At 43.6% G+C, this 20,717-nt stretch overlaps 1 protein-coding gene across 7 annotated transcripts in view; it reads right to left on the minus strand.

Annotated features, from left to right (window-relative positions):
* Positions 1-20,717, minus strand: part of MAST4 (microtubule associated serine/threonine kinase family member 4) — a 516,137-nt gene that overhangs the window by 21,283 nt on the left and 474,137 nt on the right. For all 7 annotated transcript variants that reach the window (XM_054715206.1, XM_054715204.1, XM_054715205.1 and 4 more), the window contains 9 exons: positions 16,813-17,021; positions 14,957-15,095; positions 13,481-13,613; positions 12,463-12,628; positions 10,339-10,440; positions 4,191-4,313; positions 3,892-4,004; positions 1,929-2,056; positions 1,325-1,560 (listed from right to left, as the gene is read on the minus strand). In XM_054715206.1, the coding sequence (XP_054571181.1) occupies positions 1,325-1,560; positions 1,929-2,056; positions 3,892-4,004; positions 4,191-4,313; positions 10,339-10,440; positions 12,463-12,628; positions 13,481-13,613; positions 14,957-15,095; positions 16,813-17,021 (1,349 nt within the window). The remainder of the gene's footprint in view (positions 1-1,324; positions 1,561-1,928; positions 2,057-3,891; positions 4,005-4,190; positions 4,314-10,338; positions 10,441-12,462; positions 12,629-13,480; positions 13,614-14,956; positions 15,096-16,812; positions 17,022-20,717) is intronic.

The raw sequence follows: 20,717 nt of genomic DNA on the forward strand, positions 1-20,717 counted from the left end.
TATTGGCGTGGCATTGGTTAATAAAACAATATAGGAATCAGGTGTACAATTCTATAATACATCACCTGTACCTTGTATTGTGTGTTTTCCACCCCAAGTCAAGTCTCCTTCCTAGAACCAAACTTTTTAATGAGGCTCAAACAAACCCACCCAAAGAAATTTGTTTCCTTAAAATGATTTTTTAAAAATTACACTATGAATATTTAGTTAGTTTAAAAAAATGTTCATGAAAAATCTTGGAATCATTTATGGTTAGCAACATAACCTATTGAATATGGCTGAGTGAAAACATTTATGACAGCAACCCTAAGCCACATCCATGTTTTTTTAAAAAGAATAAATGCACACTGCTCTGTAGAAGGATATGCCATGCATAAAATTTTTATAAACCAAATAATATTTTAAATTCACCTTCAGGGCTTGCTCTGAGGGACGTGAACGTTTGATTATCGGATGAAGACGCCTCCGTTTTTGAGGGCCAGCAAGTATCTATGCTACAGTAAACATCAAAAACACACAGGAAGACGCCATTCCTGTTGCCAGGGAGCTCACTTCACACAAAGGCAACGTGATCAAGTGCTTCCCTAGACACGGCCATGCCTCTGGGCTGCCTCCCGAACCCACGTTGCCTCAGGAGTTCCTTACTCCAGTCACCAGGCTGGGAAGGCAACTTCTGTCTGCAGTGGGGCTGTCTCCTCTGCACAGAAAGCGCCAGTCTGGTTGGTATTTCCGATTCCCCTGCCCTCTGGGTCCCGGGCGCAGGAAAGCCATCCTGCATCTCCCAGCTGCAGGCGCCCTGCTGCGCTGGCTCAGAGTCTAGTGCAGGGAGCTCAGTATTGGGTTTGGCCGCTTCACAAAAACCACTGCCATCTCAACCACCTATTTCAACACAAGGGGGAAAACTGGCTTCTGCTCTACTGCCGCCTTACAAGTGATTTACGGCATCTTTTAGGGCAATTCTGACCATTTTACTATCTGATATTATCCCTTACTCCTGTGAGTTAGATGCAACTCCCCAAGACGTGCCTTTGCATCAACACCAGAGGACATGCTCCCCTGGTATGTCCTGACCATCACCACAGGATCCCACGGACCCAGCTGTGGAAGCTGAAACGGGCTCTCAGGTGAAGCGGAAGCAAGAATGGTTTGCTGCATGGCCATGCACTCAGGAGGGTCTGACACATCTTAGTTCTTAGAGCTCATCCCCCAAGCCCAAGAAGCTGGAGTCTAGTAGCATGACACACCATCACCCCCACCTGGCTAGGCCAGCCCCAGGATGAGGGGGTGATGTCTGGGTGGCAGGCCCCACCACCCCAGGGCTTACCTGACAGGGTGGAGCTGCTGATGGTGCTGGCTGGGGTGGTGACCTCAGGCTCCTCCTGAGCACACTCGGCCGGAGGAAGGGCTGGCTTCTCTGGCTCCTCGTGGAGGTCGCCGGGGCAGGGAGCAGCCTCATCGGGCTCTGCCTCGGCTGAAACGGCCAGTTTGGGAAGCAGGCCAGAACTGAGCTTATGCCTGTTGCTTTCCGTATCTGAAGAGTTGGATGTGGATAACTGTTGCCTTAATTGAAAACAAAAACAGAGTCATGAATACGTACATACCCGGACACTGTTCAAGGTGAATTTGTAAGAAACCAGGTACGTATGGAAGTTAGATAAGTCTAATGAAGACATGTCTAGTGCAGTGGTTCTCAAAGTGTGGCCTCCAGGCCTGCAGCATCGACATCACCTGGGAATGGGCCAGAGATTCACCCTCTCAGGTCCCCCTATCCTCCTCCCTCCCCCCCAGGGTCTAGGGGATCAGACACTGAGGAGGGGCCCAGCATCCTGTGTTTCACAGGCCTCCCGGTGACCCTGATGCACACTCAGGTGTAAGAACCACAGCTCTAGTAGCTGCTGCTTATATTTCTTAACGGGCACTTCACATACATTTCAGAATATTCCGAGCTCCAGCTTAATGTTTCCGTGGATGGCAAAGTGGTGCTTTTGGTTTTGTCCCCAGGGTCTTCCTTCTCTTCTCCTGCGTTCTGAGTTATTCGATCTATGCTGCTGAAAACCTGGGGGGCAAAGAGTCAGTGCTTATTAATATCTTCTTGAAAGAGTTTGTCAGAAAAAATACCCAAATCTCAGGAGCAAACCCTGAGAACATGACTAAAGCATGAACTGGGACTGTATCCAGGAGGTACTTTCCAATGCTGTTTACTCGGTCCTGAGATGAATGGTCAACGTGTAACTTTTTTTTTCTCTTTTGGAGTGGGGAGCTATGAATGCATCAATCTCTCACCATATCCGGAATGAACTTTGTAGCTGCAAACACAATCCATAGATGCATTGGGGTTTCTAGGCCTGGGGATCGATGCACACCTTAGATTACTTTTTAACCATGAAGTCAATTGGAAAAAGAGAACCAGAGAAAAAGATTTAATGGCCACCAGTTAGGGGTGGGAAGAAGAAAAATGAATTGGAATTGAGTGCGAAGAGAAGGATAAATGACTTGTTTCAGATGCGTGTGGGGTAGAGTTGGGGGGGAGGGGATTCAGTCCATATTTGGTTGTGAGTCAGAGATATTTGTTTGGCTTATAAATTACATGCACAGTCAGGCAGCTTCCTATGTTGGTACTGGGATTTCTGAAGGGGATCAGAGCTGAGGCAAACTGGAGACCTCTGCTGACCCACAGGGAAGATGGAAGATAACTGAGGACGCGGAGAGCCCAGAGGCACTGCCTACGGCCCTGCTCAGCCTTTTGCCACTCTCCTGGGAAGGGCTCTTACACCATCTACATTTACTGGGGTCAGGAGGAGATTGGCTAAGAACAGGAGACAGCGGGAAGGAAACAGAGTGGAGGGGCTGGCTTTGATGGGCAGAGGACAGGTGCTGGGAAAAGTCAGCACTCAGTGATGTCAACGCTCGGGTCCTGGCTCTGGGCACACCTGCCACCATACCCTCCAGGGAAATCCCCGCCTCTCCAAGTGCTTCCTATAAATAGGGAGGGCTGTGCTGGCCCCTTTGCTGGTGCAGTCTTGGTAGTCACTTAGGAAAAGGTACAGAACACTAAAGTCCCTAAATGCTACAGAAGAGCTAAACAGCATTCATGCAAAATGCCAATGCCACGGCAAAGGCACAGCTCCCGGAAACAGCAAAGGGAGGCAGGTGCCTTCTAGGTCCTTGTCCATCTTCCCAGGGCCCCGCTGCCCTGTCTCGGAAATGCCGGGTTTCTTTGTTTTGACTGCTTGTTTTAATCTTACCGCTATCAGCAGAAAAGGCAGCATCTTCCTCAAACACCAATTTTATCATCTTCGATCATTTCCAAAATTCTAGCTTCACTTTTAACTGCCATTTTAATATAACTTACATTTTTATTACTGGTTACCAGGCTTCCTTATTCCACAATCAACCACCCCCAAGGGTCTTAGCTTATGTCAAGGACTAAGGCTTCTCCTTTGAGTTTTAATCCACACAACGCAAAGGAGAAGGCTCTGCATACACTGAGCCCAACGTGCTTCCTTGCAACATGCAATAAATGGGTGGGTGCCTCCACAGCCTGGCGCCGAGCCACACCAGGGCATGCAAGGCGAAGTCAGCATACATATAGCTACACGGCACTCCACTGATGACTATGAGTGGCAAGTCTGTGCCTCCAAGAAAAAAGGTATAAATTTGTGGAGAACGAACCTAAGAAATATACTCCTGAGGGGTATGGACTCTGGATTATCAAGATGGTGGGGTCACTTTTGCTAAACAAAAAGGAATTTTAAGTACAGGAGACCCCAAGCTCCAAAATACTGTGGGTGGCTTTGACAACTGTGTCCAGCTGTTTAGGGGTACCACACATCTGGCCAGTGGCAGCGTCCCTCCGAGAGAGCCTGCGTACTTGTGCCATATTTCACTTACTTTTGAGAACCTATGCGAACACGAGGAAAACTGCCTTATTTCCACGTTGAAGTCTTCATCATTCGTGTCGTCTTCTTCCTCCGTCTCCATGTGGTGATACTTCTCTGACCGAGCTGCAAGAAACGTTGGGGAACAGTTCCCATTACTCAGGATTTCAGCTTTCGATTTCGGTATTTTAATGGTTCGTTTCTGTTACCAAAGCAACATTATGTTTAAGAACTCATGGGTTCTAGACTGGAAGGTCCTATGACAAGTAGAGATAATTTCCTGCAATGTTTTATGTCAGGTAATGCACGTACTGTCAAAATAACTCGTGTCATCTTCGGATTCCAGCTGGGGAATAAATTCCGCCTTCTGTCTCAGCAAACTGTTCCAGTCTAAGGATCGGAAGAAGCGATGCTGTTTGACCTCATATGCGCCACCTGGGGTGGGGAGACGTGAGGAAGGACAGAAGCGAAAGGGTTAAACTCTCATCCAAGTAAAGGGAAACGAGTGTTTTTAAGAACAACACCTCTCCCCCCCGCCACGGAAATCTTACTTTCTCATTCTTCAACCAAAACACCTCCAAATTCCCCCCATACTTTATCAGCAGATTTGATGTTGCTAAAAGCAGCTGCCCTGGCATGGTTCTTCATTGTTAACTTTTCCAGGGCTTCTTCCATTTTTCAAAGGTTAACGATGTGGCCACTTAAAATCACATTAAGCTGAACCCGGGGAAATGGACGCACGTTGGCCCCAAGCACACTTGCTCATTACAAACCCACAGAAATTCTAACAAGGCACAAAATGTGTTCACAGCAATATTTCCCCTGGAGGTTGGGTTAATAAAGATGAATTTTTCCCTAAATAGTATATAATGGTTACCATTCAATTTCATTGGATTGCTCATTAACATAGGTAGGAATTAGATTCTGTGGATTACAGATTCTTAACTAAGAAACAGGAAACCCATTTGATAGGTTTATAGTGCAGTGAATGAAAATCAATCACCATTCCTAAGTTTTAGGCTTCTTTTTGCCAACTCAGCAGGATAGTACGATTCAGTGAAATAATGTTTTTAATTCAGTTCATGATTTCAAAGAGTGATTTTGAAGGACAGGTCCCATCAAAATATCACGCTATGCCCCTGTAAAGAGAAGGTGCACATGCTCTAAAGTCAGAGTATGAGAATGAGGCCGCTGCCCGGCCACAAACACACACACTGTTAGTAAGGGACATAAGGCAGCATGGACCCTGAAAAACCATCCGGGAGGCAGAGATTCTCCCAAGACCGATACCGGGGTCTAGTCAGCCTCCCTGGCAGGAGAGGCCCCTCTGGGTGTGATGTAAATGCTTCGCTGATGCACTTGTCACCCACGCTTCTCCTCCTGTCCTCAGGGGGCCACAGGAGGAACAGAATGAGAAACGCAAGGTGGATGAATAATGGGCGTGGGTCTTGGAGTGGGGGAGCTGTCTGCATGGTTCGAATGGGGCTCTGTCCCCAGCAGTCCCCTCTAGTCCACAGCGCAGGTCAGACCTCTAAACCCAGCCAGGGAAACTAGTTTTCTGAAAACAATGGAGTAGAGAGAAAAGAGCAGAGGGGGGAATCACCCCCCAGAAGGGGAAATGGGTTCTTCTTTACAAAGCGTTTGATTAGAGTCTTTATCCAGGTCGCATGCAGGCCTTCCCTGTGCTCACAGCACAACACTGAAGTCGGATGCGGATGACAACAGCTAAGTACTGGCAGCATCACCGGAGGGCTGACAAGTACTGCACTGGAGACCAGAGGCACTGCGCTTCCTTTAACCCGTCACTGAAAGTAACCCCCACAGTAGGCACTATCAACTCCATTTGTGGGTACGGAAACTAAGAATAAGCGACAAGCATCCTGGACCACGATCCCCTGAGAGTAAGCGTTAGAGGGCTGGATGAGGTCTGACTAAAAACACCCACGTCCACCTTCTGTGCCATAAGCCATAGGTCATATAAGGGGGAGGTGTGTTTTAGTTCAGATCCTGCCCTGCTCTCTTTCTTGTCTTGCTTTGCAGATGGATTCACAATTGCCAATCCTGGGGAACGGAGCCGAAGAGCCTCTTCTTGGAGCTGCTGTCACGGCGCCTTTATAGAGTCCAACTCCAGTCCTCCATGCACCCCGGCTCTCATCCAATCAATGTCCAGAGCGCAACTGCCAGCGACATTTTCTTTTAGTGCTCTCATCTTGGAGAAGTTAAAGGGCTTCAATATTTATCTACCCAACTTCCTCATTGTGTCAAGGACAACCTCCTCATTGTGTGGTCCACAGAGGCAAGCCCTACTTCGTGGTCACCACACATCACACTACAACGACCATCATTCAGCTGCTGCTCATATGGCCACACCCAATGGCAGCTCTGATTTACCCAGAACAGCACAGTTCCCTGAGCCAAGGGCTCAAAGGGCACTTCTGAACCACGTCCAGAGTGTCTGCTTTTCACTCCCCTGCCTGCCACCCTTTGGAGCACAAGCTGATGAGAGTATATGACAAACGGGTCTTCCCCGATGAGTCAGCCACTGCTGACCCAGCTCACACTTCTCACCCTCTGGCCTTTGTGCCCCGCTGAGAGAAGGTTGCTTATCCCTGGGTCTTGATTCTCATAAACGTTTGTAGAGATGGGGAACAAAACAATGAAAAGGACACACTGGGGGGGAGGTGGGGAGGGGGGGAGAGGGGCAATTATCCCTAGGCTAAACTGTTGGCACAATAAGGGTGCTGGCATTATGAGCCAAATGCAAATCATCAGACACGGGACTCATGCAAATGACGCTCTCCTAAGAATTCACCGGGTAGAGAAGTGAAACTGATCACTTCTTGAGCTCCTATTATGTACTAGGTTAATCTAGTAGGTACCTTCGCCAACACGTTTGCATTTAGTCCTTACAAAACCCCGTGAGGTGTATAACATGCCCCTTTTATAGATTAGAAAACTGAGATTTGGGGCAATGAAGAAACCACTCCAGACCTCCAGTACATGGTGGGAGTCCATGGTACATGGGTAGAAGTCAGTCACATCTGAGCAGCTCTAACATCCAATGAGCCAGGCTGCCACTCAACACTCAACACTCTACAAGTTCAAAAGTCCAGTTCAGTTCAAGTTCCCAAATTGCAAGTTATGCCTTGGCACTAATGTTCTCCCTTGGGTGCTTCTCTTCTTTCATGCAAGTTTCTTAAACATCCATTATGTTCCTCACACTCCTTTTCTCAGCCTCTCTAGTCTCTCGGGCAAATGTGCATTTGCACATTTTCACGGTGTATTATTTTGCCCGCTAAATATGCATTAAATCCAAAATGCTGTCACTGGAAGCAGCATGGCAGGCCCGAGGGATTCTCAGCCTCTCCCTCCGAGCCCTACTGGAAGCACTTCTTGACCATGCTGAGAGCTTGGGCAGGGGCTTTCAAATGTCTCCTTTGAGCTTGTGCTAGGAGATTTGTTTCCCAAATTGTCAAACTGAATAGACTGAAAGTAGCAGTCAAGGAGAAAATGTGCAGAGAGAGAACTTGTAGCATATGATATACAAACATGGATGTGCTGACCATCACCATAGCCCTGACTTGCTAAATCAAGGGCAATCAAGAACCCAAGTATGCTTAGAGGGAAATGGGCAAACTATTAAGTGGGGAAAACTCCAAACTGACATGAACACTGAAGGGGACTCTTCAGAAAGGGTGGGCTGATTCTAATATAATTTTAGTCAGACCTAGGCCAACAGTTCTCTGGGACACTTGCTTGAGACGTATGGATAGGTATGTGCATTGTTGCTTCTCCAGCAAGTAAAAATCACTCCTCAAAACCCTGCCCCACACGGAGCCCTGACACCAGTTCTTTGACAGCTACTCTTATCTTTTGAACCATAAAGCACATCTGCCTACGGATCACACAGGGAAATAACAAGTTTGCTAGTCACTTCAGAGAAGAGGAAAACCAGAGAGAGAGAGAAGAAAGGTAAAGGACTTCGTTCACAGAGTTCAATCAGCTCAAAGGTGGGGGAGAGGGGCCACCATTTCTTTATCCCATGTGTCCAAAGGGGAAAGCATGAGATGACACCCGCAGAAAATGAAAACGACATGCCAGCAGTGGCAACGTCCTCATGGTTCTATTATTATTCTCGCAATAATCCTGGGAGGTGCTACTACATGCTTCATTTTATAGGTGAGGACATGAGGCACAGAAGGGGAAACAAATGGCCCATGGTCACACAGCTGAGATTTATAATTATGTATTGATTGATTGTCTTTTTGTTTTGTTTTTTATTTTTTTTTTTAGAAAGAGAGAAACATTGATTTGTTGTTCCCCTTGTTTATGCACTTATTGGTTGATTCCTGTATGCACCCTGACTGGGAACTGAACCCGAAACCTTGGCATATCGGGATGACGCTCTAACCAACTGACTACCTGACCAGGACCACAGCTGAGATTTAAACTCAATCTGTCTCCAGCCTTTGTGCCCTTACCTTCACTGATGCTACCTTTCCTAGTTTAAGGCACACTCATCCACTGAAAAAGGCAAAGTGAAATAAGCCAGGCAGTGAAAGAAAAATACCACATGATCTCACTCATTTATGGATAATAAAGAACATTATAACCTGATGAACAAAAAGATAGATACAGAGGCAGAGAAGCATCGAAAAGACTGTCAAATTACAGCGGGAAGGCTGGGGAGTGTTGGGGGGTGGTGGAAAGAGATCAACCGAAGGACTTGTATGCATGCATGTAAGCATAACCAATGGACACAAAACACTGGGGGGGGGGGCGGGGCATGTGCCGGGGGGTTGGGGAGGCCGGGGGAAGATCAATGGGGAAAAAACTGAGACATATGTACTACTATTTGTAATACTTTAAACAATAAAATAAAATTAAAAGGAAAAAGGCAAAGGGGCCCGGCCGATGTGGCTCAGTGGGTGAGCGTCAACCCTTGAACCAGGAGGTCATGTTCAATTTCCAATCAGGGCTCATGCTAGGGTTGTAGGCTCAATCCTCAGTAGGGGGCGTGCAGGAGGCAGCCGATTGATGATTCTATCTTTCTATCCCTCTCCCTTCCTCTCTCTCTAAGAATCAATAAAAACATTTTTTTTTTTAAGATAAAAAGCAAAGGAGCACATGGGACTCCAGTGAGAGACTCAACTCAAAACGGTTTTCCCAATTGAGCCCTGATTTTAAATTCTGATTCTCTAACTCAGAGTCTGTAAGATTTTTCTGTAAAGAGCCAAATAGGAAATATTTTAGGCTTTATGGGCCATCCAGTCTGTCATGACTACTCAACTTTGCCACGACAGCATGAAGGCAGCCACAAACAATGTGAATGAATGACATCGCTGTGTTTCAATAAATCTTTATTTACAAAATAAAGATTTGGCTCATGGGTTTTAATGAATCATCATAAACTCTGGCGGTGTAGCATTACTTACTTCAGCAAGAACAGACCTCTCCAACTAGAGAAGCTATGGGCAAATGTGGGGAACAATGTGAGATAAATATTTGGAGCTGTTGCAAATGGTTTTTGTCCTGAAAAAAAGGAGGGAGAGACTCATTTCTTCCATGTTTTCTGATATTCCTATTAAAATGCAGTAGAATGAAACAGCTCAGTAAACAACCCATCAAGCCAATTTTTACTGCTGGAAATTGTGGCTACTGTCTACTGTGTGAGTGTTGTATGTGTTTATATTCAATATTTAGTCTCATCTATAAAAATCTGCATAGTGAGGTGGGCTGGGACTCTATCTTGGGATCTCTAAGTCTGTCTATTCAGAATATAAGGAAGAAAAGAAAAAGAGGAAGCAGGAATAAAAATCTGGTAGCACAACTGTCAGGAAAAATAATCAGCAACTAACAAATCTATTATCGCCTTAATCCTGAAAGTCCACAGTTTTCTGTCCTCTTTCTTTGGCCTTGGCACTGATCACCACGATGGCACCGCGTGGTCCAACCCCACGCACTCCTTTCCAGTGATCAGTTCAAAGCCTGTAGATAATAACACGCTGGGTCCAATCCTTCTGGGAATACAGATTAAAAAAACAAAAAACAAAACAAAAAACAACTCCAAACAAAAAAGCTGGACATCTCTAATCCTCTGTTTTGAACTATGTAAGACCCATGCTTTTCAGGCCCAAAGGGTGACATGGACTTTGAGGTTTTTCTCCCAGAGAAATTTTATTCATTGAAACAAAGTAAGAATAATTTCTGCTTTGCAACAACAACAACAAAGACAAACAAACACCACCACCCCATGCTCCCAGTGTATGTACTGCTCTGAGTCAGAAAAAAAATCCAAAATACTATTGTTATAATGTGTTGTGGTCATGTTCTACATCAACTAACAGATGTTTCCTATGCAAAAAAAAAGAGAGAGAGAGAGACAAGCACAAACCTCTGAGTGTTCCACACAGACATTATTTCTTGCGTATTAGCACAATTAAAGCACATGTGCTCTAACCTGTTCCCAGTCTCTCCAGGGGGTTCTGCCTGAGCAGCAAGGTGATCAGATCTTGGGCGTCTGGCGGTGGCGCCTCATCCTTCTCGGGCCAGTTGATCTCATCTAGGAGGAAGAGAAGTCCTTTACAACTTGATTGCTCAAATGGTGGTCCATGTCCCAACACATGGACATCCCCTGGGAGACTGTTAGAAAGGCAGGCTTTCAGGCCCCACCCCAGGCCCACTGAATCAGAGAGAGCATGTGAACAGGCTCTCCGGTTGAGTCCTAGGCTCAGGCAAGTTTTAGAAGCATGTTTCACAAGACATGAAGAGCACAGCTTTCAGCAAGGCAGGGAGACACTACTCAATAAGCGGTATCTTGGTTGAGCAACGTCCCATGCACGGAAAGGTCACTGGTTCGATTCCCAGTCAGGGCACATACCCAGGTTGTGGGTTCAATCCCTGGAAGGGGCACATACAGGAGGCAACCAATTGATGTTTCTCTCTCTCTCTCCCCTGCTCCCTTCCTCTCTCTAAAATTAATAAAAACATTAAAAAAAAAAGCGGTATCTTTCCTTCGCCTTTTTGATTCATATTTCTTTGGTGAAATTGGCTCACAACAAATTGCTCTTTCTGGTTATGAAAAGGATGTCATAGAGCGGCAACTCTAAACACCTGCATTTCAGGTAGTCACCCATTCAGGGATCATCTGAGTAAGGCTTTCTCTCCTACTATATCCTCAGCCATAGAGTTCTGCAGCTCCAAGAAACAAAAAGTAATTTAGTAAATATAACTATTTCCAGAGACAAAGGAAAGGTCCAAATGCTAATGCCAAAGAAGAAAAACAAGTTCAAAGTAATCATAGTAATGGAAGTATTTAAAATCTGTCATAAATATTAGACTATGTTCTACATTCTAAAGGCGTTTGCCTAAAGATAGGTATGCATGCTTGTGTGTATGGAAATGCAATAAAAACATGAGTTATTTCTGTGTGTGCCTGCCTCTAGCTTCCTCTGCTGCAGTTTAAATCTGATTTGGAAAATAAAACATGAATATGCATCTGAGCCGTAAGGCATGGAGAACAAAGCCAGCATTTGCTGCTTGTGTTAATTAAACAGTTGATTCCTCTTGCCATTCAGGCCTTGGAATGTCAGAAAACAGCCTAGTTATAAATCCATAAACAGCTCAGATATTGTATAAAAGGGTTATTCACTGCAGGCAACTCACAAATCTACTTTGTTAAAGTTTACAAATATGCCTGACTTGCAAAGTCAATGACAGAAAATAATGCTGTGGTTAAAGGGCTCCAAAATTAATTTCCTCCTGTTCCCATGGTTGGATCCCATAAAGGCAGTCCAGAATGGACCAGAGGTAGGTGATGGGGATATCAGTAATGACTGACAAACTTTGAGAAAAGAGGCCTTTTTGGTCTATGCTTAGGGGAAATTTATAAACACAGCAGGTAGGGTAGTAATAGAGCCTACTTAATTATAATTTAGTTTTGCCAGGAGCCACATAAAAATAGTTAGGGTCAGCTTGCAGGTTAAGATCTAAAGGTTATTGAATTTTAAATGAAAGATGAACAGCTGTTGCAGAAATAACATTACGCCATAATAACTACCAATGAAATCATTAACAATCTGTGGATTAAATTTGCCTCCTTCCCATTCTCATTATTTATTATTTGGTAGACATTTGTTTTAGGATTTATTACATTTTTGTTAATTTCTTCGTTGTGCCTTTAGCCATTTTTCCCATTTATGTAAGTGTTACCCACATTAACCTTCTCTTCCCGGGTGCAACTTTGCTACTATGGAAAGGAAGACTGGACAGCAATGAACTCATTTGCAAGTCCCACACCAATTTCTTTTGCAGAAAAAGCACACCATAAACATCAGTTACATTGCCAGTATATGTCCAAATTCCATGTTAACAAAACTTCCTCAGATCAATTTTCAACCCAAATTGCTCTCTCGATATTGTGAAAGCCAGTTATGTGCGATGATGAGTGAGTTCTTTTAATCTGTTGGCTAAATTGTTTGACAAAGGTTAACATTTTAGTAGTCAATTCAGCGATACTTCATAAAATTACATTAAATAGCTGCTTCCCAACAGGGGCTTAAAGATAACTCCTGATGATATTTACCACTGATGACTTGTCCAAATAGCTCTTCTGGAGTGTCCCCAAAGAATGGCACGCATCCAACCAGAAATTCATAGAGGATAATGCCCATGGCCCACCAGTCCACAGGCTTCCCATAGCCCTGCCTCAGAATCACTTCTGGGGCAATGTATTCAGGTGTGCCGCAGACCTAAAAGATGATTGCAATATTAGAATAATTGGAATATTGGACGTAAATTAAAATGAGCAGCAGGGCCAAACATCAATTATTTTGCCCAGAGTGCACCTGCTCAACCACATGGAACCACATGGACAAAGAACGTAAAAACAGCACTGATAAGTTGGCATCCCTAATACCAAAGGCAGTAAATCCTGTAAATAAAGGGACGTTTACAATTCTACTCTAATGTCAAACTATCTGTAACGTGCCATTTCAAACCAATCGCTTGACCCTGTTTGGTGGCTTTACCTATTTTACAATATTAAACACATCTATAATCCTTAAATTTAAAAGCATGCCTTTTTTATCTGTCACTCTCAGAGATAGTTTTAGCATTTGCGTGGCCCAAATATATTCACATCCTGGTTACTTTATAAAAGCATGACAGTTGAGATGTGTTTACCGTAAGTAACTTTACAATGAACAGATTGTGGGCACATGGTAATGAGGCATGCTTAAAGGGAAATGGGCCATGGCTCGGATTTTAGCACCCGTGATTGCACGATGCATCATGAGCTTCACGAGTACTCTACTGAGACTCCTGAATTCCTTACAAAAACAGTTTTCCATTTGTCTCTCTCACACCCTTACTTGTGTGCAATTAGGCCGTTCATCTTGCTAATAGACCATAATGTTGGGGGAGGAATGTGGAGGAATGGACAGTTCAAAGAGGCCCATGGAGAAAAATGGAGGCAATTTGCACTTTATTAAATGTAAGGCCTATACAGACATCTAAACCCTCAGTACTGATGTGATTCCGAAATTCACTGGCAATATCGCACTCTGTATTTCTCTGTAGATCTGAACAGCATGCAAGCTTACCTGTTTGTCTAGGAACTCGCGAGCATCCTTCTCAATATGACCCTCATAAAGATTGGTAGTCATGCTCATCAGTCCCACCTTGGATAATCCAAAATCTGTCAGCTTGATGTGCCCCATGGAGGTGACCAACAAACTACGAAGCAGAAGGACATACATTACAACACTCACTTTGCAGCTCGTTCTATTTTTTTAACTCTCTCCCTTTTCTTGTCAACTGTAAGACTATTTAGTATATAGGTGTCAACCTTATGAGAAACCCAGCCTGGGAAGAGACAAAGTCACAGGAAGATGTCAAATACGTGCATCTGGCAGCTGAGTGTAAGTCACAAGGGAAGGCCAGAGACCAGACCCAGCTGATCTTTGCTGGAGCAGCCACATACACTATCATCTACAACCTGAAACTCTCAGAAAATTCCAGTGTGGAACTCTGACATCTATTTTCAGAATAAGAAAACAGAAGAGAAAGGGCTACAATAATATACCATGTCACACATCAGGAACTAAGATAAGCAACCCATCTGTGACTCAAATGAGACCTAAGATAAGGAGCTTGGACTGGAAAATGTAGCATTGTTTCAGATTTCAACTTTTGGGTTGAATTTAAATTTCTACGCATTAGCACAAAACCTACATTTCTTATACACGCAACACATTCACATTTGACAGCTTTATGAATTTATATTTTTTAAAATTTTCATTTTAGAGGAAAATAAAAATGTTAATTAATTAACAATTACAGGAACAGAGGAGTTGGGGTAAAAAAGCTACTAAAAGGAAATATGATAAAATTCTAATAGTTGTCTTTGCTCAGTAATGTTGTGCATTACTAAAAATATATAAAGAAAAAAAATTTTTCCACTTTCCAAATTTTCTGGAATGAACATAAGTTAAATTTATCATTCGATTTTCTGCGCACATAAAAGCTATACATATTAACATGTAATGCATTTAGAGGCTTTTCAAATGTGAAGAAAGCATGAAACATTTAATAACTGGCATCGAGATGAATAACTAGTCATTTGGAGAAAAAATAGTCTATCTGTGTCTCTAGTCAGATACCATAATGAACTCTATATAGATTTTAAAATTTTACATTCAATTATGAGTAAAACAGAATAGAATATCAAGCAAATCACCTTTCAGTAGAAAAAGATTATATAAGCATGATACCAAATGCAGAAACTATCCAGAAAACTAATAGCAGTGTATGTAGCTATTCACTAGTTTATAGAATAAAGCCTTTTAAAAAAATTAACTAACCCTAGCTTTAAAGTCATCTTTTTATTTTGTTTCCTATAAGCTATTATTATAAGCATCACAGCTTTAAAGGATTACCATATATACTTTACCTCATTTGGGCACATTATAGAAGGATTTTAAAATGTGTAAACAGCTTTAAAAAAAATAGTTTTATAGACCTAAGAAAACTTTTATATTGTGTAAAAAAAAATAGATAAATTTCATCAGTGCACATACTTGTCTGGTTTCAAATCCCTGTGGACTATTCCATAATTGTGCAGATATTCCAAGGCCAGGACCGTCTCAGCAAAGTACATCCGGGCCATATCAACAGGGAGAGGACCCATGTTCTTCATTAAGGTAGCACAGTCACCCCCTAGGAAACACAGGGAAAAGACTGATCAGGTATAGCATTGGCCAGGATTGAAGAAGACCAGCAGTTTAGTCTTCAGATTTTCAAAGCAGAATGGCCTTTACCCACAGACATAGCATCTCACATTCACACGTGGAGACTGTGTGTGTTAAGTAATCATGCTTCTCATTAAGATGTGGTGTGGAGAAAATATAGATTTCTTATTCAAGAAGCAGTACTCTGAAGAGAGCAGGTTTGGCTCTGATGTGGAACTGAAAATTGAAAAACAGCTAGCATAATTTTAGGAACATGGTGACAATTTAAAATATGCCCGTGAAAACCACAGGTTTTGGAATCTGGCTGCCTGAGTTCAGTCCTAGCCTCTGAGTGGGCAGATCTTAGGGAAACTCCTCTTGGTTCTTTTGTCAGTAATATCAGGGCAGTAACAGTGCCACTCCTCCCAGGATTACTGTGAAGATTAAGTGAGGCAATCTATGTAAAGATTTGAGGATACTGCCAACACACATTGAACACAGGATAAATGTTAGTTGTTAAAATAACCACAACAAAGGTTAATAAAGCCAAGTACTGGTATGGTGAAAACACCAATGGGTAGTAATCAGACAAGCTATGTTTTTGTCTTATATCTACACTGAATATCTAGTAAATCTCCCCCCTTCTTGGGTTTCAGTTCATTCATCTGCAAAAGGAAATAGCTGAACTAAAATATATTTAAGGTTTCTTCCAGTTTTATAGTTTGGGCATTCTGTTCAAACAATTACAAGAGCTTAAATTAGATGCTTTAAACATTGTTTTGGCCCTTGCTGATCAATTAATTTTATTAACTGTTTATGTCAACAAGTTACTGAGAAATGAGTCACAGTGACAGCACTGGCTGGTGTGGCTCAGTTTGTTGAGCATCCTCCCATGTCCCAAAGGGTTGCTGGTTCAATTCCCAGTAAGGGTGCATACCCAGGTTGTGGGTTCAATCCCAGGTGGGGTGTGTATGTGGCAACTGATCCAAGTTTCTCTCTCACGTCAATGTTTCCCTCATGTCAATGTTTCCCTCTCTCCTTCTCACTTTATCTCTCTCTCTAAAATCAATAAAAAACATTTTTTTTTTTTTAAAAAAGGTCACAGTGACAGAAGTGACCCAAGGCTGGGCTTCCGTCAGCTCACTGGGAAGTCAGAGAAAAGGGGGCCTTGGAGACAGGATCCAGGGGGTTATCTGGGATGAGCTGCTGCTGCCCATTGCTCCCTGCTTGTAAGTCTCCTGGGGTCTCTTAGATTCAGGCCTGTGGGGGCAGGCCTGCAGGGAAAGGTGGGGGCGTGCTCCCTGGATGGAGAGTGCAGAAAGATTGTACTTTTAATTAATTCTTTAAGAGATCAATTGTAACGAATGCTGTTAGGATATGTGATAAAAATAAGTAGAAACAATCCCATTACCTATATTCTAAATTTAATGACCAATTGAGAAGAGATAATAAGAATTAAAAGCTATTAAAAAAGAACAACAACCTTTTCCCAAATAGCACTAAGTTCCCCTTTGTTATAGTAGAGCAGGCTCTTTACAAGCAATTATCACAAGATAATGACGGGGACGCAGCCATCTCCTTGCCCGGCTCCGGTTCCTGGGTGGACACAGCTATGATGTCGCCCAAATACAGAGAACTTCAGCCACACCAATGAGCGAGGCATCTCTGGGCCCCGGGGTCACGTCCTCCGTGTCAGACTGCCTTACCTTCCACATATTCCATGACCATGCACAGGTGGCGCCTCGTTTCAAAGGAGCAGTACATGCTGACCACAAAGGGGTTCTCCGCGAACGTCAGGATGTCCCGCTCCACGAAGGCCTGCTGGACCTGGTTCCGGAGAAGGAGGTTCTGTTTATTGATCTTCTTCATGGCGAAGCGCTGCCGGGACTCCTTATGCCGGACAAAGTAGACTGCCCTGGAAAGGAGCATGAGAGTTGGGGTTCACAGGAAGACGGGGTGTTTCTGAGTACAGTAACCATGTGATCAGGTACTCTGTTTCAGTTCACACGCCAGGCGGAGTTCAACTCACACACGCTACGCTGGCTGCTACCAACATCCGCTCCAAGCCAAGAGCCTTTGGCTAGATAGATTTTTTTTTTTTTAATTCCTTCAATAAAGATCACAGGTCATACATAAGACATCAAATCCATCTTCACTGCTGAAGGAAGGAAATGTCTCCAGAGTGGGCTATTTTCCAATAGCTACCTGATGTTTTCAGTTCCACAAACAAAACAAAATCCAATATAGAAGTCAGAACAGGAGAGAATTAACAAAAGTACATACAGATCATGAGAGCAAGACCCTTCCTAACATTAGAAACCTTTAGGCATTTTTCCTCCACTGACTACAGAAAATATTTTCTATGTGATACCCTTGGAATCTGCAAAAGGACCATAGCTTTTTAGAGTAATCGGCTTCCAACTGGAGAGATCTTTACTTCCCAGATAAATGAGGAGTGTATAATAGGTCAACTAAGGCTGTTCGGCAGCAAAGAATCGTGTATTTACTCACTGCAAACCTTGGCATGAGGAACACCTGTGCCTGGTTCAACAGGAAATGCATTTTCCAACACAAAAAGGGGCCAATAATACACTGACTTCTGCCCCATCCAACCTCTAGCCAAGGTGTCAGGCAACTTTATGGTAAAATTTGTAGGCTGTGTTGAATCTGTGCCAAAAGCCTCACTTAAATACTCTATAGGAGGGACTGATTGACCTTCCACATACTCCACGACGTTGCACTGACTCCCTGAGGCTTTGAACGTTGTAGAGAAAAGGAATAATTAGGAGGAGTCTTACTAGTAAAACCCCACCTGGATCTGATGAGCAATGAGGAAAATGCGTTGGACCAACTCCTTTTCTCATTAGCTACTCCTCACATGTCATTACTGTGGGAGAACAGATTTGAACTCCCAGGTTAGGTAATGCTCAGATAAGTAATAATTTACCAAAAGAGCCATCATTCGTTAGAATTGTGTAATAGGTTACATGAGGCTACCTTGCAACAAATGCAATGATCTAATAAGTAGTAATTTACCTAAAAGCAATCAATCACAGTATGATATATCCAATGGTCCACCCCCTGAAACAAGGGGTCATCTGATCTGAGATGCATTTTCCACTAGTTATTTTCACTGTCCGTGAAATGAATATAGGGGGACGACGACACCCTATATTCCTGCTTAGCCCATACAACAGGGTCCACTGACATAAATCTTAAGTATATTCCATTTCAGTTTAATCAAAGTTCACTTCTCCCCCTTAATTATTCAACCAGGAATTCATTTTTCTTTCAAGTATGTGTATCTCTATTTTTGTCTTCTCTTTGTATCCATCTTTTCCTTTCACTCACAAAATCACACTTTTTTTTTTGGTCTCTGTTTAAACATTACTTTTTTTTTTCTTTACACAGAAGCTGGCCCACTAGGTGCTCATGCTTTCCCCCTGGGCTAGGAACTCATCAGGATGCCCCCAAACCCAGGCTCCCACCAGCTGGGCTGACTTCCACACCTGTTTTTCTGGCTAGGCTTGATATCATGATTAACTAATGTAAAAAAATATTTAGACGGATGAAACATGAGAGTGAGAAGGAAAAGTATGACTGTTTATAAGAAAACTAGAGGCCTGGTGCATGAAATTCGTGCACTGAGGGGGGGTGTCCCTCAGCCCGGCCTGTGCCCCCTCACAGTCTGGGACCCCTCAGAGGATGTCTGCCTGCCGGCTTATGGCTGGATGGCCTTCTGCTGCTGCACGGCCTGCTGCTTGAGCTTCAGCAGCTGCTGCACGTGCACAGGCTGGGCCACCATGGTCTGTCCTGTGAACACCATCGAGTGGGTGAGTCAAGCATGGAGGCAGGCTCACCCTGAGTTCCCTGCGCTTCCCTGAGTCACTGAGTTTTTCAGACTGACTGCCTTCTACAGAGAACGGCACTGGGATCAGGCCTAAGCCGGCAGTCAGACATCCCTCTCGCAGTCCAGCAGGTGGCCAGGGAGGAGCCCAAATCGAGGCCAGCCACTGCCCCGTTCGCGCTCATCCTGGCCTGCTGTGCCTGCTGCCACCGCTAGGTAGTGCTGCCGTGGAGTGGGGAGAGGCTCCCTCCATGGCAGCTGCCCTTGCCAGCTGTGAGCCTGACTTCTGGCCAAGTGATGCTCCCCCTGCGGGAGCACACTGACCACCAGGGGGCAGCTCCTGCATTGAGCATCTGCCCCCTGGTTGTCAGTGTGCATCACAGTGACCAATTATTCCGCCATAATAGTCGCTTAAGGCTTTTATTATATAGATTAAATGGAATGTTTTGGAAAGTGAGTTACTAAATATAATTCCTATTGCTTTAGTATGGGTGAAAATATTTCCAAAAGTTAAGAAAATAATAAAAATCTAGGTTCACACATTCGGTTTGCTTCAAGTTCTTCATCTTTAAAGAAGTTTAAGTTGGAAAACAGAAACAACATATAAGTGTGTTTATAGTGGCTGTCATAAAAAGGCCTTAACATCAAAAGACTAGTAAATTCACATATATTTAGGTTAAATTAAAGTGTTTAAAGTACATTTCATTTATTAATGATTTCCTACTTTGACCAACTTTTTAGTTAACCAACCCACTACTCATTCTTTCTAAATAAGATTAAAGGCTTTTCTTTTTTCAACTACTGATTGGATAAAATCAAAATCCAAAGAAAACCTGAGCTTCTCCTACACAGATGCTGGGAGCAGGACAGACAGATGCATGAGAACCTAGGAAATAACTTGGCCTTCCCTTCGATGTAAGACAAGCACCAGTAAACAAACACTGCCACGAAGAGGAGTTTTTGAAATAGTTAATGAAATTTGGAATTCCAAATGTTAAAAGAAAGATAGTATCCTTATATTATCACTTGCCTATCCAAGAGAGTAATTGGAATAGAGCTTACTTTCCACCTCTCCTTTCAATATTTAATACTGAGCAGGCTTGGTGCTGAGGACCCAGACGTATGACATCACTAACTCCACTGCTGGCCTCTCAGAAGGTTGCCACTTTGATTTTCTGTCAAGTATCACCATTTCTTACATGAGTAACTGTTCAGCGATATGTCTGAGAGCAACAGGAAGCAGAGGAAGAAGAATGGAGCTGTACACAATTTTATGAAAGAGCAGAAGAGAATGCTGCCTCAGGCTCTACTTGACCGCCATCCAGACTAGGTTTTGGGTGGCACTGTGTGAAAAACTGCTGCAACCTTTCTTCTCAGATTTTGAGTTCATAACGTTTGATTTGACTTTCTGCTTTCCCTTGCTATGATGTGCTTAAAATGATCAGCTAATCCTTAGGAAATTGACCTAAACCAAGTGAAATTAATCCTTTAGGTAGCTTGAGCTATCTCTGCCTCAGGACACACATATCTTGATCAAGTTGCAAAAGTCAACTAGACTTCTTAATTAGAATTTCTTTTGTCTTATGTTCATCATTTTTACATGTCTGTACTGCTTTAGGAATATTATTTCTTAGGAGGGAGGGAGAGAGGGAGGGAGGGAGGGAGGAAGGGAGGGAGGGAGGAAGGGAGGGAGGGAGGGAGGGAGGGAGATTGAAAAAGAGAAAGAGAGGCAGATAGCAGCCAATAGACAGACATCTGACACTG

Source organism: Eptesicus fuscus, chromosome 4 (assembly GCF_027574615.1).
Source record: "Eptesicus fuscus isolate TK198812 chromosome 4, DD_ASM_mEF_20220401, whole genome shotgun sequence".
NCBI classification, from domain to species: Eukaryota; Metazoa; Chordata; class Mammalia; order Chiroptera; family Vespertilionidae; genus Eptesicus; species Eptesicus fuscus.